Source organism: Phascolarctos cinereus, unplaced genomic scaffold (assembly GCF_003287225.1).
Source record: "Phascolarctos cinereus isolate Bilbo 61053 unplaced genomic scaffold, phaCin_HiC Scaffold_7;HRSCAF=346, whole genome shotgun sequence".
NCBI classification, from domain to species: Eukaryota; Metazoa; Chordata; class Mammalia; order Diprotodontia; family Phascolarctidae; genus Phascolarctos; species Phascolarctos cinereus.
Window position 1 is genome coordinate 58,338,388 of NW_027556180.1, and position 24,460 is coordinate 58,362,847.

Here is a 24,460-nt window from a genome sequence, read left to right on the forward strand (position 1 = left end):
ACACAAAGGGGAGGCAGCAAAGGGAGGGGAAACCAGGGGTTATCTGGTGTGGAGTTTGGTCCTCCACCCTGACCTGCTCCAATCAGAGGGAGAAGAGGCTGGGGGGAGAAGGTGTCAGTCAAGTCCTGAGTAGCTGTACTGAGAAAACAGTGGTCATTAGATATGAGCTCCATCTTTTCTCATTCTCTTTATCTCAAAGTCCCTCAATATCTCTCAGTGTCACCTACCTTCCCTGGTCTCTGACAATGAGGAAGTCCTTCTTTTTGCCAAGGCCAACCTCCCTATACATTTTGTTGACCCTATCTTCTCTATCAGATTGCATCTTTAATTAATCCCTTCTTTCCCCCCACCCCCAACAACTATTCAGCCTTTCACTGTCTCCTATTTCCTTCTCTGGGCCATTCTTTAAAAATAAACCTTCCTGAGATCCTTTCCCCTAAAACTTTTGTCTCCCTATTCTTTGTTAAATAAACTCCTTCAAAAAGCATGTCTACACATGCTTTCTCCACTACTTTTTCTTTCATTCTTCAATCTTTTGCAATATGAAATCCAGACCTCACTGCTCAGCAGAAACTCTTCTCTCCAAAATTATCAGTAGGGGGCAGCTAGGTGGTGCAGTGAATAGAGCACAGGCCCTGGATTCAGGAGGACCTGAATTCAAATCTGGCCTCAGACACATAATACTAGCTGTATTACCCTGGGGAAGTCACTTAACCCCATTTGCCTAGCCAAAACAAAGCCAAAAACAAAGTTACCAGTAATCTTTTAATTGCAATATGTGATGGTATTCTCTCAGTCCTCATCCTTCTTCATCAATCTGCTGCATTTGATACTATTGATCACCCTCTTCACCTCGATCCCCCCTTTCCTTTTGGGGCTTCAGTGACACTGTTCTCTCCTGGTTCTCCACTGAAGTTGTCTGTTTCTTCTCTGTCTTCTTTGCATGCTCATAATCATGCCTGCTGACTGTGGGTATTCTTCTAAGGTTCTATGTTCTCTTTTCTGGGTAAATGTCATTAGCTCTTGCGGTCTAACTATCATCTTTAGGCAAACAACTTAGAGATTTATTTTTCTAGGCCCATTTCCTGTCCTGAACTTCAATCCCAAATCACTTATTGGACATTTTAAACTGGATGTCCTAGAAACTTCTTAAACTCATCATGTCCAAAACTGAACTCATTAACTTCCCCACTGTAACCCTGTTTTGTTCTGGAGTCATTCTTCAGTCCTGTCTGACTCTTTGTGACCCTTTAACGCTCCTCTCTTCACAATTTCATTATTTTTTGTCAAAGGCATGTCTCCTCTGTGTTCGGTATTATCCTCGAATCTTTGTTCTCTCCCATCCCACATATCCAGTCCCACAATGCCTAATCTTCTTGTTTCTACCTCCACAATATCTTATTCATATCTGACCCCTTCTCTTTACTCATACAGCTGCCCCTTAAGTAAGTCAATCACTTATCACCTCTTGCCTAGATTATGGCAACAGTCTTGTAACTGACCTCCCTACCTCAAATCTCTCCCTACCCTAATCCATCTTCCACTGCTGCCAAAATAATTTTTCTTAAGCTCGGATCTGACCATTTGACTCCCCTACTCAGTGACTTTCAGTGGCCCCTTCTTACTTGTAGGATAACAGAAAAAGCTCTTCACAATCTTGCCCAACCTCTCTTTCTAGCCTTATAAAGCATGACTCCTCCTTAACTATGTCTTTTCTTTCTTCTTTACACGTGACTCTCCATTTCAGTGTCCTTGCACTGGCCATCTCTCATAGCTGGGATGCAGTCTATCCTTTTCTCTACAGAGTCCCTCTCTTTCTTTAAGATGTAGTTTCAACACCACTTTCTGCATGAAGCCTTTCCTGATCCATCTATCCAAATGCTACTGCCTTCCCCAAATACCTTGTATCCCAATGCTCATTTGTATTTATTTATTTTATTACGTCTATGCATGCTTGTCTTCCCCATTATTAAGTAGTAGGAAGACTGTGAATAGGGATTGTTGCAGCATATATATTCATATCCCAAGTGCCTATCATTGCCTAGCACATAGTAGGGCTTAATAAATGTTTGTTGATTGATTTGTCAGAAAGTTTGTTCACATTCTTTTGGGGGAGACAATATGTGTTTAATACAGAAAACGTGCACACTGAATACATCAAATTTTGGTAAGGTGACAGTAGTATCTGTGAGATCAAGTGAGGCCTTATGTAGGTGGTAACTTCTGAGCTTTCCTTTGGGAGAAACTAGGGATTCTTCAAGGCAAAGGTGAGGGAGAAATGCATCCCAAGCATGGGGCACAACATCCAGAGACAGGAGATGGAATATTGTGTGTGAGGAACAGTGAGAAGTTCAGTTTAGCTGAACCACAAAGTGTCTGAAGGAGAATAATGTAGAATAATCTTGGAAAGGTAGGTTAAAGTCAGGCTGTGAAAGGCTTTAAAAGTCAAGTAGGGAGGAGGGTGTTTTTTATCCTAGAGAGAATAAATTACTAGAAAGCTACTGATAAGGGGAGGGACATGGTCAGAACTGTGATTTAGTATTCTCACTTTGCCAGCTGTGGGAAGGATGGATTGGAGTGGGAGGGGACAGGGCAAAGCAGCTAATTTGGAAGCCATTGCATTTCATCAGGAGCATGTCAAGAAGCCTAGATTAGGGCAGTGGCTAAGCCAATGAAGAAAAGAGCGGATGGGAGAGATTCTTTGGAGGTATAATCGACACAACTGCTTTGGATACTGGGCTGGTGGAAAGAGATGTATTGAAGATGACACCAAGGTTTCAAACCCGGGGTGCCTAGAAAGACAATGACACCAATCCAGAAATATGGAAATTGAAAAGATGGATGGGTTTGAGGGGGAAAGATGATGAGGTCTGCTTTGGACATGTTGAGCTTGGGATGCTTACAGAGCATCTAGCTAGAGTTTTCTAATAGGTAGTTGGACTTCAAGCTGTGTTTAATAAAAAAAAAAAACGTTCATGGACTCAGACTTCAAAGAATAATAGATAGAGACCAAGCCCTTGGGGTAATGTTAGACTGTTGGCCTACGTTTTTGTAAATTATGCTTGCTCAGTTATCATTCACTAGTACCTAACTCTTTATTTACTCTTAACAAAGTTTCTTCTGCTTTCAAGGCTCCTTGGGACAACCAGGATTAGATGGCTTGCCTGGACTCAAGGGTCAGAAAGGATCAAAGGGTAGTTCAGGTAAGGAAAAAACCCCCAATTATGAGCCATATAGAGCATTGCCCTGTATTTGATGTGTATTAAATTTAATTCAGTGAGTCTATATTAAGTAACTATTGTGGGCAAGGCAGTGTGCTAGGCATAGGGACACAAAGACAAATGAAATTGTCCACTATTCGACTAAATAACATAATGGCTTAAGTTAATCATATTATTGTGCCAGAAATAATTATCGGGGGATATTGTAAATGACCTACATGAAGGAGCATTAAAAAAAAAAACTTTCTTAGCCATGAATTTGGAAAAGTTCAGCCCAACTTGAAGCTGTGTATTATTAGAACCTCCTTGAGATTTATTTCCTACCCCAAGTGCTCAGTGTAAAATTATTTAAGTAAAACCAGATTTCAAAATTTTATGAACAACTGATAAATCGGAGTTGGGTAGGATGTTTTGTTTTGTTTTTTGTCTTGAAGTGAAGTAGCTCTTTTAAGAGGCCACGTGGGCCCACTTAGAGCCTTCAAAACCTCCTCCTCATCCCCAGTAGCGGTAACAGCTGCTGGTATACCTGTATGAGGAGTTTCTGTACTTTAATCTGTCTGTCTCTGTCTCCTCTCTCTGTCTCTGTCTCCTCTCTCTCGCTCTCTCTCTCTCTCTCTCTCTCTCTCTCTCTCTCTCTCTCTCTCTCTCTCTCTCTCTCTCTCTCACACACACACTCATGTGTCTGTGCACGTTGTGAAAAAACTCACCTTAAGCACATGTGTTTTTGCTTGTTCTATTGTTCTGCAGCTACTTTGATTAACTGAAAAACGTTTTTCCAAAGGAAAAAAAAAAGGAACAGAGAGAAAGAAAGAAGGAAGGAAGAAAAGAAAGAAAGGCAGAAAGGCAGTAACCTAAAATCCAACAAGTTGGGATTGTTAGAACCAGTTGTAGAGATTTGAATCGGTGCTAAAAGTGAGGCCATTGCACTGGTGCCAGGTGTGACTCTGTTGCTCACTCTCATTCCTTAACGTATTTACAAACATGTATAACTCTCCCTTGTTTGATAAAGTTTATATCCTTCTGGAAAAAAAATATTTTTTTTACTGGTTTGTTGAGGTTCCACTCAAGGGACAGATGGTATGTCTTGACTTTGTTTGCCCCTTTGCCCTCACCAATATAAAAACATTTTGCTTCTCTGTTTTCACAATACATGAGGATGATGAGGAATGAGAGGATATGTGGTATTATTGGATAGGGAGAGGAATTAGTTCAAGTCCTCTTTCTAACATATACTGACTGACCAAGTGACCTGGACGTATCCCTTGACTTCTTGGTGTCCCAGACAACTCTCTAAGACTCTAAGCTGTAGACGAGGTGTTGAGCTCCCTCAGGAGACAGAATTTGCTCACCAGGCGACCTCTATACCAGTGAAATCACAGGTCCTGTACATCCCCATGATGAGGAACAAGAGCCCGAGGGGTTAAACTGAGAAGAACCCCTCAGTCAACAAGCACTTATTAAGTGACTACTGTGTGCGGAGTGCTGGGAAGACAAGGATGAAAGTAAAAAGTCTCCCTTCTTAAAGAGCTTAGAGGCTAGCTGGAGGGAGCAATGTATATGTAGTAATGACAATGACAATGATGACGATAAAATAGCTAACATTTATGTAGCACCTACTATGTACCAGGCCCTAGGCAAAGTGTTTCACAAATATTAAACTCCTTTACCCTCACAACAACACTGGTCAAGGTATAAACAAAACAGATTTAGATGATTTGAGGGAGGGGGTACTAGCAACTGGAGGCATCAGGAACAGCCTCCTAGAGAATGCAGCACTTCAACTGGGTCTTGAAGAAAGCAAGAGATTCTGAAAGATTGTGGTGAGAAGGGAGAGATTTCTGGGCCTCGGAGATAGTCAATGCAAGTGGTGCTGTATGTAAGGAGCAGTGGGAAGCCCGATCTGCGTAGACCACAGTGGTGAGATAAAGCAAGGTGGGAACCCGGTGGTGAGGGGCTTTAAATGTCAAGCAAAAGAGTTTATATTTGGTCTTGGAGGTAATAAGGAAGTAATGGAATGTATTAAAAATCTGGCTGTTGACTCTCCAGCCATGTCAATAGTTTTACCTGCTTTCTCTCTCTCTCTCTCTCTCTCTCTCTCTCTCTCTCTCTCTCTCTCTCTCTCTCTCTCTCTCTCTCTCTCTCTCTCTCTCTCTCTCTCTCTCTCTCTCTCTCTCTCTCTCTCTCTCTCTCTCTCTCTCTCTCTCTCTCTCTCCTCTCTCTTTCTCTCTCCCTTCCTCCTTCTCTGTTTCTCCTCTCCTCTTTTTCTTTCTCTTCTTCCTTCTCTCTGTCTCTGTTTCTCTCTACACACACACACACATACACACACACACACATATACACACATGTGTATTATGTATGTATTTGACCACAGTTTGATATTCTAGGTATCATAGGCACAACAAATTAGAATCACAGAGGAAAAACCTCTTTTCTATAGAAACAATGATACCGTATTCATATCATGGTTTTTTGTTTGTTTGTTTCTGTATGAAGGCTTAAATGAAGTTGGCCCACCAGGCCAAATGGGACTGCCTGGACCAAAAGGGAAGAAAGGGGAACCTGGAAGACCAGGAGCTTCTTGTCCAGGTCTTGCTGGAGACAGAGGTCCCCCAGGTCCCCCAGGTAAGATTCTGAACTTATATTCTCCCTCTCTCTCTCTGTCTCTCTGTCTTTCTGTCTCTGTTTTTCTGTCTCTCTGTCTCTTTGTGTCTCTGTCTCTGTCTCTCTCAAAATGCTAAACATTCCATTGGGTTAACACTTTAATATTTTAACATAACATCTACTTCCTTAGGGATACCAGGACTGCCTGGGCTACCTGGTCTTGTGGGGAAAACTCCTGAAGTTGAAATTCTTCCCCCTGGACCTCTGGGAGATCAAGGTTCCCCTGGCCCCGAGGGACCAAGAGGTATCGACAGAATTGTATGGGCTCCAACATTAATAATAATGCCACCTAGAGTTCTCAAGTGTCTTACAAATGGTCATTTTCTAATGAATATTAGAGCTGTCAGAATACCTGAAAGTACATAATTGTATTAAGACACAAAGTTACTGGATACAATCTTTGGGAGGTTTAGAGATCCCACTTCAAAAATCTGGGAGGATGTATGCTGGTATCCCCCTCCCCCTAGTTACTGCAGAGGATCCTCCATCTCTGGCACTTAAGTTATAATATCATAGCCTTACATTTTATTGAAAGGAGAGAAACAAAACATAAATTTTTGAGCAAGTGACTGTCTGAAATATGCATCTAAATCCCCAGAATTGCCTATGATTTCAAGTCTGAAGGCACTCACCTCAAACAGAGGCTTTGCCTCAGAAGTATTATTTTGGGCCTAAAGGGAGAGCATGGGTTGGGGGGGCGGTCAGTTGGTCAGTTAGTTTCTCTCTCCACCACCCCCAAACCCAATCTTCTTCTTGTCTTCATAGCTTTGTAGTACAGAGTTTGCTTATTCTTAGAACCATAGATCTAGGCCCAGAACGGCCCTCTGAGGCCATCTGCTGATCTGAATCACTCTGGCCTTCACTGAATGACCAATGGTAGCCCCTAGCCCAAGCTTCTGTGGCTCATATTTTAGGTTTTGATGGCTTCAAATGAATGTAAATAGCAATTGTTTTATGTTTTTGGTGAAAAATTCTGAGCGTCTTCCCCTCCCAGATTGATTTTTTTTTAATGATGGTAAATTAGGCCATTTTTTGTTGTTGTTGTTCAGTTGTTTCAGTAGTATCCAGCTCTTTGTGACCCCATTTGGGATTTTCTTGGCAAAGATACTGGTTTGTCAGCTCCTTCTCCAGCTCATTTTTACACATGAGGAAACAGAGGCATACAGAATTAAATGACTTGCTAAGGGTCACACAGTTAGTAAGTGTCTGAGGCTGGTTTTGCAATCAGGTCCTCCTGACTCCTGGCCCAGTGTTCTATCCACTGAGCCACCTGGCTGCCTCTAATTATAATACTAATAATGATAACAATAATGATAAATAATGGCATTTATATAACTCTTTAAGGTTTGCCAAATACTTTGAAAATATTATTTCATTTTATTCTCGCAACAATCCTGGGAGGTAGCTGATATTATTAGCCCTATTTTAGGGATGAGAAAAACTAAGCAAATAAAGGTTATATGACCTGCCAAGGGTCAATCAATCAATTGATAAACATTTAATAAGTGCCTATTATGTGCCAGGCACTATTGTAATCAGTGGGGCTACAAAAAGAGGCAAAAGATCATCCCTGTCCTCAAGGAGCTTGCAATCTAATGGAGAAGACAACATGCAAACAAATATATACAAAGTAAGCTATATGCAGGATAAATAGGAAATAATTAACAGAGGGAAGGTGCTAGAGTTAAGAGGGGTTGAGAAAGAATCTTATAGCCAGTAAGTACCTGAGGTCAGATTTGAACTCAGGTCTTCCCTGACTCCAGGTCCAGCATACTATCTACTGTGCCGCCTAGCTGCCTAAGTAACCAGAATAGGACCTAATTCTGCTTATGTTCAATTCCCATGTTCTTTGTATTGTTCCACAAGCTGTTGTATCCATACCCATATTTATGCAGGTGTCTAGCATAAGAGGTAGAATACAGTGCTGCATAGAAAGCTGTCCTCTGAGTTCAATTCCCACCTTGGACACATCTTGGTGTGTGACCCTGGGCAAGTCACTTCTCAGCATTCCAAGCAGCTCTCCAAGACTATAAGCAGTGGAATAATCGGCCGTCTGGTTCTTCTCACTTCACTTGCATCGGTTCATACAAGTCTTCCCAGGTTTTTCTGAAGCTATCCCCTCCTAGATGGACTTTAGAAATGAAACAATCAGGTTTCATTATTTACATCTTGCAGTGAGAAAAACCAGAGCAGAAAGAGAGGAATTAACTTGCTGTATGTCAGCTGCTAATCAGGAATAGAATTTGGGTTCAAATTCCCCAAACTTTGGCATATGTTTTTAGATTTGAGTAGAAAAGCGAGGAGTTGGACCCTCACTCTCAGTAGCTTTTTTGGAGTGTGTTATATCAGTCCTAGGGCAATGGGACCACAATGCAAACCAAAGTCAAAGTTTATTCTAAAATGAAAGACTGTGAGGCTGAGGGATCCTTTGGTCAGGCTTAATATTACCTAAAGATTAAAAAAAAAGTTTCAACTATTTTCCAATCACAGCAATGTGGAAAGTCTCTCTTTCACTACCAACATATGGACTTTGCCCCACTAGTTCCTTCTTCCTCTTGCTCAGAGTTCATGAAATTAATTTCCTTAAAATGTTGTTAATTAAACTGTTCTTTTACAGTTGGTTCAAAGAACTTTTTGCTTATTCTCTTTGGTCAGGTCCACCTGGACCACCAGGTCTTCCATGCAGTTTTGATAGCCTGAAAGGAGATCCAGGTGATCATGGTCAACCAGGTCCACCTGGACCACGAGGTCCACCAGGACCTCCAGGAGCTAAAGGCTTTCCAGGATGTGAAGGACAAAATGGACAGAAAGGTATGAATCAAAGTTCTACTTTCTATAAGTTCTCTAAATCTTTAAATCATAGAGTAAGTGCCAACCTGCCTCAGTAGAGGAGTTTCCTTACCAGAACTTTTCTGTATCAATGAAGTGACCAAAATCCAAAAGCTTTATTATTGTTCTCTTTAGCGCCCAAAACCTTAGCTCAGTCGTCAAGTATTTATTTATATATAAGAATTAATCTTAGGAATTCTGAGAAAGTATCACCATTTATTGCATTATAAGTTGGCAGAACCAAGCCTGGAGGAAAAGTAGACATCTTTATATATCTGATTCGTGCCTTTAAAACTATTGTGATTCACCATATTTTCAAAAAAATCATCATCCAGTCGGCTTATTTGGCCACAGCTAGGTGGCACAGTGGATAAAGCACCAGGCCTGGAGACAGGAAGACTCACCTTCCTGAGTTTAAATCTGGCCTCAGACATTTAATAGCTAGGTGGCTCTGGGCAAGTCAATTAACCTTGTTTGCCTCAGTTTCCTTATCTGTCAAATGAGTTGGAGAAGGAAATGGCAAACCATTCCACTATCTTTGCCAAGAAAACCCCAAATGGGGTCACAAAGGATCAGCCATGACTAAAAAATGACTAGACAACTTTAGTCCAATGCACCAAGTGCTGAGTAGCACTTTAATAGGGAAAGAATTAATATGGTTTACAGGAGTAAATTAGGTTCTCCAGAATTTCTGAGTACTCTCAGGAGTACTGTACTCCTATACTTGGGCAGAAGTTGGCCCAAATCACATTTTTACTATTTACACTAGCCCAGTATCACTAGTGAACATCAACATGCTGGGGTAAAAAATGTGTAATCATTGCAAATAACTGATTTTAATACCCCAGTGTACTAGGATCACATCTATATAGATAGTCTCTCCAGAGAAAAACCTATCCATTTTCCCTCCTCCATGTCTGCACTAAGGGCCTTCTTCACATTTTTTTTTTAACCCTGTGTGGATACCAATGGCACACATGGGCTGTTCATCAGTCACTCTTCAGCTCTTGCTATATGACCAGCCCATGGTTCTATTTTTTTTTCCTGGGGACACAGATAGAAATCAGAGAAACCAGCTTATTATAGAAAACATCCTAGAAATTCAATAAATGATTAAATTTGAAAATTGAATCAAAATTGAATCTTTTGTTTAATTTTTGAAAAAAGAAATGATGTATTATAGTTATTGAATTCAATATAACAAATTCAATTCAATATTTAGTGGGAGACTTTGTATAATGAATATATTGCAAGGGATGCAGAGATGAGTTAGTCATGATTCCTGCTTATGAAGTGCTTAGCCTTAAGTAAGGAAGATAAAGACAAATACCCAAACAACCATTTTTTGTTGTTGTTGAGTCCTTTCAGTCAGACTCTCCATGACCCCATTTGGGTTTTTTTTTTCGCAAAGATACTGGAGTGTTTGCCATTTCCTTCTCCAGCTCCTGCTCATTTTATGGATGAGTCCAGGGGTGGGGAACCCACGGCCTCGAGGCCCCATGTGGCCCTCCTTTTATTAAGGGGATTTGTTCTGTGAAGTTTGGATTCAATCAAAGGGTCCCACTTGAGGACCTAGAGGGCCACATATGGCCTTGAGGCTGTGGGTTCCCCACCCCTCGATGAGACAAACAGGGTTAAGTGACTTCCCCAGGATCCTACAGCTAGTAAATGTCTCAGCCCAGATTTAAACTCAAGTCTTGTCGACTCTAGGCCTCTATCCATTGCACCATCTAGCTACCCTCAAATAACCATAATACAAAACAAAAGGAGAAAGGTAGGATTATCATAGTAGTAGAATCTTTTGGACTCTGTAACTGATTGATGTGACCTATTAAAAAAAATAGTACCACCAAGTACTATGAGTTGGATAACTATGTATTAAATAAACTAGTAATCTAGATTTCCCATTGTCTATGCAGAATTCCTATAGTACAAATTCTATCTCACTGTGCTGTTTGGATGGCATGTGTCTCATTTTTGTACAATTTTTATATTTGTTTAAAATCGCCACATGAGAGCAGGCTCTTGGAGTCAGTTGAATATAGACACCATTTCTATAATGCCAGTAGCATTGATTTCACAGATTTCTTAGAGCACCATGGTCTATACTATGGTCTATAAAATCTAAGAATGTCTTCCATGATCATCAGTTCACAAACACATCCTCAATCTAGCTCTCCCTATATCCTTCATTACTCCCCTTTGCTCCTATTCTTTGAATGTCTCTAGAGAATGACCTAGGACTACACCGGTCTTGCTGTTTGAATTAGCTCTGTCTTGTTGGCTAAATCATCCATTGTCCCTCTGTTTTATTACTGTCTCTTCATCAGTCAGAGAATCTGATTGATTCCATCAGAGAATCTAGTCTTCTCTGTCTTAGAGGAAAAAAAGCAACTGATAATAAGCTAGATTCATAGACTGATTTTTATTCTAATCTAAGCATTCTTGACATTAGTAATTCAAAGTTGGTATTTTATTTATCTAGTTTGACTTGGATTTGTGGATTGTCACATTCCTTGTAGGGCCGATGGGGTACCCTGGGCCTCCAGGCCCACCTGGATTTCCTGGCCCACCTGGAGATAAAGGTTTGCAAGGACCCCCTGGGAGACCTGGTCCCCCTGGTCCTCCAGGTAATCCTCATTATAATGTCTATTTGTTTCCAGGGAACAGCTCAGACATAGAGACTTTTGTTTAAACATTTATGATAATAGTTTCTTATTTTAAAATCACTAGGACACAAATTAAATGTCTAGGGAATGATGTTTCTTCTGGTTATACGTATTATATTTCATATTAAGCTCCCTAACTAATCCTCATGCCTGGGATACCCAATTATTTACAAATATCCAACTTCTAGTAGCTTCTGCTGAGATTACCTTCCATCTAATTCTGTATATATCTTAGACGTACAGAATTATTTGCATGTTGTCGTCCCTATTAAATACGAACTCCTTGAGGACAGGCACCATGTTTTTGCCTTTCTTTGTGTTCCCAGAGCTTAGCATGATGCCTGGCATATAATAAGCCCATAATGAATACTTGTTCACTAACTGATTTGAGTACCATCGAAAGATGAAATCCATTAAATTCAACAAATGTTTATTTAATCATTAGTATTTGCTGATATACTGTGCTAGGCTGGACATATTTAAAAATTAAAAATTATAAAGTCCCTACTTCCCAGAAGTCTACCATCTCCTGGGCTAAGGAGGGCAGGGGTGGTGGGTAAGATATACTATATACTTAAATATCATACAGAATGAAGTTTTATAGAAGTAAAGGAGAAGTCTAGACAGAGTGCTCTAAGAAGTTTTAATAGAAGCAAACATTTTCGCTGTGGCAGACTGGGAAAGGCTTCGTGAACAGACTTGCACCGAGGCAGAACCTTGAGGGAATAGAAAGATTCCACAGGCCAAGATGAGAAAGGAAAGCTTTCTCGGCACGGAAGGTTGGTCTGCAGAAATTCACAGAGGTAGCAAACAGCCAATCAGGATGTGTTCTCATATACAACATAGAAGATTCATTAAAAAAAAGTGTGTATATGCTTGAATAACTTGAATGGTAATGTTATATTTTAGACACTTTTTAGAATATTTATTTAAAATTAGCATACATTCTTAGTATAAAGGTTCACCTCTGCCAAGGAAGAAGTTTTGATGAATTATATTATTGTGTATTGCTTTTGTATATTTTAATAATGTTGGACACCCTGTGTCTCTATCAACTTTTTCATATTTTTTTGTTTAAGATTTTTGAGGACTGTTTTGGGTCAAAGCATATTTGTTTTCTTTAAAGAAACAGGCTTTGGAATTTGCTGAAATAGTCTGGTCATAGGATAAGAATAAGTTAGGAGAGAGGGTGAAATGGAAGACACATTTGAGATCTCCAGAAGTACCATGTCCCAGAACTACTCATTTCTGAATCCCTTTGGTCTTTGGAGTTTGAGGAACAATTTCTACCCAAGATGCTGGACTGTTTCTTGCATATGTATGATAATTGTGGCCTTGGGTTTTTAAAATTTTTATATATATATATATTTCCCCTGCCTTTTCTCCGCATCCCCTACGATGCTTAGCAAAATGAATCTAAGATTGTCCAACTAGTGCAGCTCAGCCCAGTTCCTCTCAATGGTACACTGATCCCACTTGGCATATAGCAGACACCTAGACACCTTGTTCACAAGAACTCTACTCCCCAATTCTCAGTAGTTTTAGCAACTATATCAGTTAAAGGACTTGCATAACATTTCTTTTATCTTTTTTTTAAAGTTAAATGATGCAGTCAATGTGATGTATTTTGTCATTAATGTTGTCCCAAATGATAGATTCTCAAACAAGTTCCTGGGTATTTGTTGCATGTGTTCTAATTCGTGAATCCAAAATCTCTTTCACGTTGCATGAAAATGCCGCATGATCTGGGTTGTGCTGTTTGACGCCTCCAGGTTGCCCAGGTGAGCGATGCTCTATGTGGAACGCACTTGCTCTCTTGGTTTTCTGGTTTCCGTACTCTGTTTGTCTTTGTTCTTTGCTTATGAGCTAAACTTGAAGGTTTTGTCTTGTTGAGGAGTTGTTTTAGTTATAACAGGCTTTAATGTGGCTTCATGCTCGTTACAGAGATGGCAACCTTATATTATAATGCCATCACATGGAGTCTCATTATAGGTTGTCAAGTGGGCAGAGATATACATCCAGCTTAAATCATTTTGAATCAGAATTATGAGGATGTGGCTTTGAGCCAAATTCTACCTTACATATTGGTGGACGTTTCTTTTATAGTCTCTTCAATAGAAATAATCTGAGCATCCATAAAATAAGAAGTTTCAACAATTTGGGAAGAATATCCCTTAAGTCCTTTTAAGGAAATATAATAAGCTTTTCTTCTCTAATTACTTAATTTGTGAAGACTGGCAAGTTCCATAGTATTTTAAAACTTTTTCTGTGATTCTTTTTGTATGTTTATTCACTTTATACCTTATAAAGACAAAGATAAAATTTTTAATATCCCTCAACTATCTTTAACTCCTTTAATAGAGTATTTCTCTACAAAAGAAAAGGAAAATATAATGTTTGTGTTGGTTCTATCCAATCCCCTGATTATTGGCCACAATGAAATCTCCCTGCTCTCTATGTACTTGCAAGGCAAATAGGAAATGTTTACATGTGCATTTCTCAAATTAACTGTCATGGAAAAGGCCCAGAGTGTAAACCATCTGTCCAAACCACATAAAAGCAGTCTGCTTGAATTCTTTGTGGTGAAAGATTGTACCCCATTTTACAAGGGGTTAAATTTCTAACTTTCCTTGAAGACTGGCAGGACTTCAGGAGTTTCCTTGGTATTTACCACTAGACTCACAAATTAGAGTCCACTTTACACAGCCCTATTAAACATTTTGTGCCCTGAAAATTTTGGACAAAGTGTGACTTTAGAAACTATTCAGGGTCAAATAAAGACCTAAGAAATGTGATAAGTGGAATATTTATGTACTGTTGTCATAGGAGCAAAGGATTTAGAGTTGCAAGGAAACTTAGATCCTAAACCAATCCCATCTGAGTAAGAGAAGGAAACTGAAGGCCTGAGAAAGTCAATGACTTGCTCAGTAGCACACAAATAGTAGGGAGTAATACAATGAGCCGGGTTCAGATTCATTTACAATTTCCATACATCACCACCACTAGGTTATTAGTCTTGTCATGCTCGATTAAAGAAATGGGAGACACTCTGGGGTAGTGGTCTTAGAGTCAGGAAGACCTGGGATCAAGTCCTATATCTGACAAATAGTGACAAGTATGATCTTGGGTCAGTCAGTATTTATCTACTGCTCTAAGACTAAATTGGTGACAGAGAAGCTGTTGATCTTCACCACTGGAGGGACATTTCATGGCAAGAATTCTCCAGACTGATGAAATCACAGGTCTGGACCTTCCCTTCCTATATTTCATTTTATTATCTATCTATCTATCTATCCATCTATCTATCTATCTATCTATCTATCTATCTATCTATCTATCCATCCCTCCCTCCCTCCCTCCATCACCTAGCTATTTATTCACCTATCATCTTCCTTCCTTGCTTTCCTTCTTTTCTTCTGTCTTCCTTTCCTTTTCCTTCTTTTCTTCTTCCTTCCTTCCTTTTTTCTTTCATTCTCTGTCTCCCACTCTCTGGTTCTTTCTTTCTCTCTGGTTCGTCCTTCCTTCCTTCCTTCCTTCCTTCCTTCCTTCCTTCCTTCCTTCCTTCCTTCCTTCCTTCCTTCCTTCCTTCCTTCCTTCCTTCCTTCCTTCCTTCCTTCCTCGCTCCCTCCATTCCTTCCTCCCTTCATTCCTTCTTTCCTTTTTTCCAAAATCGGATCTCTATCTTGCCTAGGCTGGAAGTAGAGTGGCCATTTATGGGTCTGATCCCACTGTTGATTGCCATTGAAGATTTAACCTGCTCTGTTTCCAACCTGGGCAATTTCGTCTCTCCTTAGCCAGCCTGGGTCCCTCTATTCCTGGGGACTCACCAGATTTGTGTTGGATTTAGTACAGATGCCTAATCAGCATTTGCTTTACTACAGATCAGAATTCCTAAACTCAAAAAATCCAGCAGCCTCAGCCTTCCTGGTAGTAGGGGTCATAGGCATTTGCCACTATATCTGACCCGTCTTAATTTTAACAATAATTATACTCGGCTTCATAATTTCTGGATAATAATTCTGCCTCACATTTGTGCTACACTCTCCACAAGGGTTTTTAAATCACTTTCACATCTTTTACTTGATTCTTACAATGACCCTATGAGATAAGCAAAGGAAACATTTTTACCCTGATTTTACAGAATGTTGGTGAGTTCCCCAAAATAAATCAATAAGGGCTGGTGATAGGCTTAGAATCTAGGTCTTCTGATTCTTGGATCAGTAATCTTTCCATGATTACCTTGTAATCTACTGTCTTAGAAGGTAACTATTTATTGTCCTAACAACAAAGACTGCAAAACCAATTTACTGCATAACCAATGGATTAAAAAATACTTTATGCCAATATGTGTCATTTAAAGGCCACATACTCTGTGATACATCTATCTTATTAATAAATTGGTTCTATTTTAAGCTATCTAAAGAAACACAAAAAGTTATTCCACAAAACAAAGGAAAACAAAAACATATAGATATAGACATATCTATAACTATCTATGTATCCATGTAGCTATACCTAGTTCCCATCAACATTCTTACTCCTTAGGAAACTATGAAGTAGTAGAATGAAGCTTTAAAAAAAAGATATTCTAAATGTAACTGAAAAGGAAAAAAATTGAGCCCTGGGAGATCTTGAAATTCTCACCCATCAGAATAAATTGAACCATGCAGACACACCAGATTCAATTTTACAGTAATGCATTAGGAAGACATTTGAGCCAGCTTTGGGGGCTGGCCAGATTCTATTCTACTGCCCCTTGCAGCTGGCACCACAGTGAAAAGTGGGGAGTACTTGGGCATGCTCTGAGGGTTGCCAAAATCTTGCAGCCCTAAAGTCCCCCCCTCCCTGAAATACCTCACACATTTAAATCAATTAGGCAGGCATGTCCTACATGACATGTGGAACGTTCTTCTCATTAAATTCAAACCTGATGTCATTGATAACTAGACAATGAAGACAATGCTTGACCATTTGTATGGGGCTTCATGAAAGAATGTCCCCCCATATTTCAGGTGAACCTGGCCCACCTGCAGATACTTCTTCATGCCCCCAAATCCCAGGACTTCCAGGAGTTCCAGGACACAGAGGACCAGAAGGGAAGATGGGGCACCCAGGGCAACGAGGTCCTCCAGGCTCACCAGGTATTATTGATTCAGAGACCGCTTGTGATTGTGCTGTGTCAATCAGAAATGGAGAAACAAAGGACTGAGTTTTGAAGAAATCATAGGAAGAGGCAGTTGGGTGGTCCAGTGGACAGAGCCCTAGACCTGGAGTGAGGAAGACCCAAATTCTAATCCAACCTCGGATGCTTACCAGATCTCTAACCTTGGGAGAATTACTTAACTTCTGCCTACCTCAGTTCCCCTATGTATAAAATAGGGATAATAATATCTACTTCCCAGGGTCATTGTCGGAGTCAAATGAAATAATGGTTCTAAATACTTTGCAACCTTAAAGGGCTACGTGGGGTCATAGATTTAGAACTAGAAAAGATTGTAAAGGCCATCGACCCCCATCCCTTTATTTTACAGATGTGGCTGCTTGGTGGTGAGGCCTGGAGTCAGGAAGACACGAGAGCAAATCTAGCCTGAGTGACCCAGGGCAAATCACGGCACTGCTGCTTGCCTCAGTTTCCTTATCTGTAAAATGGGGATAATAATAGCCTGTATTTCCCAGAGTCATTGTGAAGATCATATGAGATAATAATTATAAGGCACTTAAAATAATTCCTGGCACATAAATTCTTCTTATTATTATTAATAGCCAGGGTCATAAAGCTAGTGAGTATTTAAGGTGGGATTCAAATCTAGGTCTTCTTGACTCCAGATCCATTGTGCCTCCCAGTGCAGCCCAGACTGCAAGTTCAGTGCTCCATCAGTTATCATCATTATTATTATTATTCCTGGTTACATGTACTACCTTGTGGCATCCCTTCTACTCTTCCTTTTTGAACTGTTATTTAAATCTGTTGTTGTTGTTTAAACTGTCAAATGCTCAAATATTTTCTCTGCAACTAGATGTCAAGCTCAAGAGAAAAGACTATTTCTTATACATTACTGCATTCACCAGAGCTCCCAGCCCTGTGCTTTATGCCTAGTAGGTACTTGAAAAAAAAACAACACTGCACTTTAGACTTTAAAATTCACTTAAAATATGTCATTAGGGAGGAATGGAGCAGAAAAAGAGCAATGGAAAGGGACAAAGAAGGAAATTTAAATTAATTTCATTTAACAAGCATTTATTAAATGCCGGCAATGGAGAAAAGCAATGTGTGCTAGGCACCAGAGGTACAATGACAGAAAAAGAAATATCAACACCTCTGTCCTCAAGGAGTCTACTGGTGAAGTGGAACTTAAGACTGGGTGACTTTTCTTTCTGGTTTTCAATGCTGTCCTAGAATAGAAGGAAAAGGATGGATGGAGAGAGAGAGAGAGAGAGAGAGAGAGAGAGAGAGAGAGAGAGAGAGAGAGAGAGAGAGAGAGAGAGTGTATATATATATATATATATATATATGTATATACATAGATATACACATATCTATGTATACACACATTTATTTATTTTATATAATCTGAAATTTGTAAAATAGTTCCATGGTAGTTTCTCTAGCTTCATCCTGAAGCTCAATGATTCCTCCAGGAGTACCATCTCCAAAGTGGTCCTGCTTGCCTTAATTTCCTCCAGCCTCACAGACATGGAGGAAACAATGAGAGAGTTGGAGGTGATTAATTCAGAGGTTACTGGCCTCCTTAGGCTAATTTTCACAGCACAGCCGCCTCTTGATAATCCACGTGTGAATTACCCAAATGGGCACCAAGGCCATTTCCGCTTCAGCTTCCCCTGAAGCACAGCTGTGCCTCTGGCTCTATTTGGTCTCGAGCCAACGTCATTGGAAGTGTAACTCAGTTCTATACCACCTGTTTCTCTCATCTTCCCACCACCCCAAGTGGCTAAGCTGGGATCATCAGGAGATGCCTCTCTCTGTTGGAGCGTCAGCAATATTTGGGAAGCATCCAGTTTCTTTCCATTCACTGGGGCCCTTGGGATTTTTTTTTTTTTGCATTTTTTGCCCCCGTTCTCCCATCTAAGCTATTCCTGCCATATTACCCATCCATGTACATAGATAATTGGAAGCTTATTAAAGTAACTTCCTTTTTTTCCTCCCAACACGCAGTACTGGTAATTAAGCCAAAAGTTATTTTGTTTTGTTTTTCTTTTCTTGGAATTCTCCTCTCTTTGTAACTTTCTGATTTTGACGATGCATGGAAAAGTCTTTTGTTGTTAGCCAGTGTAATCAGCATAATCTTTCTCCTTGATCAGTCCCTGTGTTCAGTATACAATTTATACTTCTCATTTCATTAAGTGAATTTCTGAGGTCCTTATTGTTTCCTTAGTATACGTTGTATATTGTGTCTCTAAAACATAACAGCTTTATTTATATGTTGAAAATACTTAATGTCTTCAAAAATTATATTCATACTCTTTGTTTGAATATCGCCTTCCTTTATAAATACATCTTTTCCTTCTTCCCTACCTAAGGAGCAATCTCTTGTTAAAAAAAAATTAAAAAGAGGGGGAAAACAAGGCAGACAAAATTAACCAACACAGTAACTGAGTCTGACCGTGTATGTGATGTTCCATGCACATGATTTCCTACCTCAGCAGAGGAAAGAAGGGGTATTTTCCCTTCTTTTCTCTAGGGCCAAGTTTGATCTTTATAATGATAGTGTTCAGTTTCAGTTTTCTTTTTTTTTGTCCTTAATACCTTCAAAGTATCTTCTTTGAGATTTCATGGTAGAGTGGGAAAGGTAATGACTGTGGAATAAAAGGATCTGGATTCAAATCCCCGATCTTCCATCTGGGTGCCCTTGGGCAAGTCACGTGATGTCTTGACCTCAGTTTCTCTATCTGTAAAATGAGGGAAATAGACCTCCGAAGTCCCTTCTGGCACTAGATCTGTTTTGTCTCTCATTGGTGACAGTCCTCCCATCTTTGCACATTTGTAATGGCTTGCCTTCCATACCTCACAAATACCTTCTCACTCCCACCCCATAGAACCCCAAATTTCCTTTAAAATTTAGCTGAACGCCACCTCTCCCCTTGAATCCTTTTCCTCTTTGTCCTATCAGCTAACCCCCATCCCCCACATCCCCAAATCCCTAATATCTATTTTGAACATTCATGTACATATACGTTCTTTCCCCAGTAGAATGTAAGCTCCTTGAGGACAGGGACGTATCATTTTTATCTTTGTATCCCCAAGACCCAGAGCACCACTGGCACATATAATAATGAAAGCTCACATTTACATAGCACTTGCTATGTGCCAGCCTAAGTTTGAATGACTGTTAGAGATCTGTAACATAGAAACTTTACTAAAAATACTAGTATTAACTGTATTTTTAAAAAAATAACTTTTACGTAGCACTTGCTATGTGCCCTGCATTACTGTTCTCAGCACTTTATAATTATTATGCCATTTGGTCCTCACAACAACCCTGGGAGGTAGCTACTATTATTATCCTCATTTTACAGATGAGGAAACTGAGGCAAGCAGGGGTTAAGTGACTTGCCCAAGATCACACAACTAGTAACTGTCTGAGACCAGATTTGCACTCAGGCCTTCCAGATTCTCGGCCGGGTACACTATACAATGTGCCACATTGCTTCCCTCATGGCTGGCACATAGTAGATGCATGATAAATGCTGGTTGACTGATTGATCGATCCTATGATCCTGTGAACAGTATTGCACTCCACTAACTGTACCTGTGAATTGCCCGGAATTCCTAGGTGGTCAGAGAAGCTGGGCTCTCTGTTCCTATGGTGAAGGAATCTGACGGCTCTCATTTTGAATAGAAAGCTGCTTCTGGACCCTGGCAGCTCTGTTTGTTTTTGCCTTTTTTTCAAGCCAGGCCACTTGACTCTCTCAAAGAAGATAATCACATGTCACGCAGGATGGTAGCTAAAGGTTATTTCACTCTGTTAAAAAAACCCATCCCATCACAGATCTCGCCAGTGCAGTATGAAGAGCCCAGCAGATAACTCGGATGACAGGAACCTCTTTCCCTGTCTCTAAGGCAACATCCTCAGCCTGACAATTTTCTTTCTGTCTTTCCCTGAAGGGAACAAAGCCCACATTATAACATCTGGTGTGGGAACTTTTCCCCAACTCCATAGATAATGAGCTCTTCAAACACATATAACAGAAAGCCCACCTGCTGCCTCTGCAATAACACAGGGAAATGGGTCAAGCCCACTCCCCGTCTTGCACTGTTGGAGCTCAGGCACACTGATCCAGAAACATGCACATCCTCAAGGGACCAAGGCTTGGGTCACACAAAAACACGGATGCTTTGATAACTTCCAGGGAACCTCCTCTCCCTCTCCCCTCCTTCCCATCTCTCTGTCTCAAAGTAAATGGAAATTTTGTATTATGTGAGTGCAATGATCACCTTCAGCCCAAATCCTTATTTGCTGTTCCCATACACCTCCTGACTCTGCCTTTACCCCTATGTCTGGAATGCCCTCTCCCCTCCACTTTGAAGAATCTCTAGCTTCCTTTAAGGTTTAGCTCAAGTGCCATTGTTGTTCTGCCCAGTCGTGGGTCCTCCACCTCCCCTTTTCCCCAAATTACCTTTTATTTACTCTGAATATATATTGTGTATGCTTATGTTTACATATGTTGTTTCTTCCAGCATAATGTAAGCTTCTTGAGGGCAGTGATCTTTGTATCTGCATTGCCAGTAGAAGTAACTTGGCATAGTAGATTGAGAACTGGTCTTGAAGTCAGGAAGACCTGAGTTCAAGCTCTACCTCTGACACATATTGCCTTTGTGACCCTAGACAGATTACTTAACCTCTCAGTGCTCTGGTCAACTCTGTCAGTTGCGGAGAATGTGATGAACTAGATCGGTAGAGGGAGTTTCCTCACTGGGAGTTCTCTGTGCCAGTGAAATCGCAGGTGTGGTCATTGTCCCTATCCTCTCTCCATCACCCGCCTCAGTACCTGGCATTTAATGGGTACTTCAGAAATGCTTATTGAATTAAGCTGAATGGAATAGCTCTTCATGTAATCCAGGGAAAGGAGGTTGTTTTTTACATGACTACTAAAAAGGGGAGATGTTCAGGGGATCATTTTCTAATTTCATTGAGGGGGTGCATCACAACACCATACAAGGCCTGTTGTCATTGCTGTTGTTTTGTTCTTCATTCCTAAAGAAGACCGTGACATCAGGAAGATGATGCCATGACTTGCAAGTGAATTGGACTATAGGGAGGGAGGCTGTGCAAAGTCACCAGCCTCACTTTCTCCTCCAGAGCCATCTGGGCCCAGTGGTGAGATATAGATCAGGACGAGTAGAGATGGCCCACCCTACAAAGCACTGTACTGACAAAAAAGAAATTAATATAACCTAGTGGGAGATAACTGGACATCCCAAAAACAAGTCCAGAGAAATCAAACAAGTAATAGAAGGGAATTCCAAAAAATTGCGGAGGAAGAGATGTAGTAGTAGTAGTAGTAGTAGTAGCCGCAGCAGCAGCAGTAATGGTAGTAGTAGTAATAGTAATATTAGTAGTAGTAGCAGTAGTAGTAGTAGTAGTAGTAGTAGCATTAACATAAATATAGCAACTTAAAGTTTGCAAAATGCTTTACAAATGTATCTCATTTTATCCTCATGACAACCCTGGAAGGTAGGTGCTATTTTTACTCCCATTTTATAGTGAGAAAACTAAGGCAGATGGGGTTAAATGACTTGCCTAGGGTCATATAGCTAGTAAATATCTGAGACCAGATTTCAACTCAGGTCTTCCTGACTCCAGATCCAGCACTCTGTCTGCTGTGTTATCGAGCTACTTATATGTAAGAATGGTTCAGCTCACTAGCCTATAGTTTATGGAATTGTATCTCTTTTCCTTTTTTTGAAAATTAGGACAGACCTGTCACCTTCCAGCCTTGTGTGTTTCTACTATTCAACAGAGTTTTTCAAAAATCTCTGGCAATGAGTTGTCCATCACATCTGCCAGTTCTTCCAGTATCTGGACATAGGGTGGCTAGGTGATCTCTCTTACTCTGTTCTTAGCTATTTTAGATGTTCACTCTCTATTAGTCATGTATTATTTTTTTTCTGTCCATTCCAATGATCCAAAGATCACTCTCCATGGGAGTGAAAACAGAAATAAAACAAGAGTTGAGCAGCTTTATCTTCTTTCTGTTGCCAGTTACCAGTGCCCCATCTACCCCAAACATTAGTCCTGTCGATTTTTTTGGATCCTTCTCTTTTCCCCCAAATAACTCACAAAGACATCTTGCTCTTAGGTTTTCTGGGGCCAGCTAAAGTCAAACTGAGTAACAGGTTTCATTTTGCCAATATTCTTCCTAAAATGTGACATCTACAACTCTCACCCTTATAGATAATGGTTTTGCTCTTATATCATTTCTGAACCATTTGGGCATTATTATGCTTCCTACTTACCTCATTCCTGATTGCACTAAAAATGTGTTTCTTTCTAACTGGTCCTACCTAGAGTGTGCTCTCAACCCTACTTTAAGGCTCATCCTTTGACTACCCTGATCCCCACATCACTCTCCTGATCCATATAACTTACCTCTGCTCTACACTTTCCTAGCTTCTCATTCCTTATCATTGAATAATAATAATGGCTGACATTTACAAAGCATCTTGGGTTTGCAAAGCCCTTTACATATATTATCCATTCTGCACAGTTAAATGATATGCTCTAGTTATAATTACCCCATTTTGTAAATGAGAATAGTAGTGATTTACGCTTTAGTTTCAGACTTATATCCTTAGCCCCATCTTCAAATTCTATCTGAACCTTTGGATTAGTTCATTTTCCCAACTTGCCCTGACCCATCACACTTCTTTCTTGATTATTATTTATGCCTTTTCCCCATTTCCTAATTCATCTTCACATCATGAATTTATCCATGTGCTCATTGGCATCATCTCCATGACTTGGTTTTGTCCCATACTTGATTTATAATCCACACCTCACACCCTTCCTGGTGTGGAGATTACCACTGATTTTAATTCACTTAACAAACACTTATTAATCACCTACCATATGCAGACACACTGTGTTAGGTCCCGGGGGAAGTTCAGAGTTTAGATAAGGCTAGATCATGTGGAGTTGTATAGTCAGCTCATTAGAATACTTGTTTCACATGATGAGTGCAATATAGTAAGTGCTTGAAACATGTTTGCTGATTGATTGATTGATTGCAAAACAAATTTCTGTGTGAGGATTCAAGAGTGAGAGCTTATTATGGAAGATTTAATGGAGGAAGCTAAAAGGGAGAACAAGCAGCCCAGATCATGAAATCGATGTGTCTTAGGATTTGCTCCTTGGAAATAGGAACGTTCCAATTTTGAAACAGCAAAGTCACCACAAGATCTTGATTGGGATCATCGGGAAAAGAAAGACACTACTTTTCACTTTTTCACACATATGATGACATTCCTTGTGTTTGACCCCAAATAGCCCTTTTGAAGGGCATAGCTATACCTGTGTTCAGAGACTTCCCTGCAGACTTTGTACCCTCCTGACATAGCTTCTAGGAATCCAGAGAGACTTCCATGCCAAGATGAGTTATCAGAGAACTGGAGTGGTGGCTTACTTGAATTAATTACTTGAAAATGAAAGAGACAGACAAACAGAAACAGACACACACACATATATACACACATACCCCAACCTTTTAAACCTCAGGGGAACATTTCCTGAAAATATATTTTATCCAGACATGACGCTCATGTTCCAATATATTTTGAGGAATGGGATTAACCAACAATGACTAGCTATATCTTTTTTGCTTAATTAAGGACCAAAGTCAATAAATAACTAAAATGACATAATATTTAAATTCTTCTTGAGGCATCGGAAATATTATTAGTATCTATGAATAACAACAATATTTTTTGACATTTTAACCATCCTATTTAAATAATTCCATTCAGCAAGAAATAATTAGTTGCCTGCTTTGTATAAGGGGGCTTTGCTAAGTGCTAGAAATACAAAGACAAAAAAGAAATAGTCCCAGCTGTCAAGCAGCTTA

General features: G+C 40.0%; 1 protein-coding gene across 1 annotated transcript in view; it reads left to right on the plus strand.

The window, feature by feature from the left end:
• Positions 1-24,460, plus strand: part of COL4A4 (collagen type IV alpha 4 chain) — a 152,458-nt gene that overhangs the window by 119,421 nt on the left and 8,577 nt on the right. The window contains exons 38-43 of the mRNA XM_078147440.1: positions 3,132-3,203; positions 5,715-5,843; positions 6,013-6,126; positions 8,538-8,693; positions 11,234-11,341; positions 16,393-16,521. Coding sequence (XP_078003566.1) covers positions 3,132-3,203; positions 5,715-5,843; positions 6,013-6,126; positions 8,538-8,693; positions 11,234-11,341; positions 16,393-16,521 — 708 coding nt within the window. The remainder of the gene's footprint in view (positions 1-3,131; positions 3,204-5,714; positions 5,844-6,012; positions 6,127-8,537; positions 8,694-11,233; positions 11,342-16,392; positions 16,522-24,460) is intronic.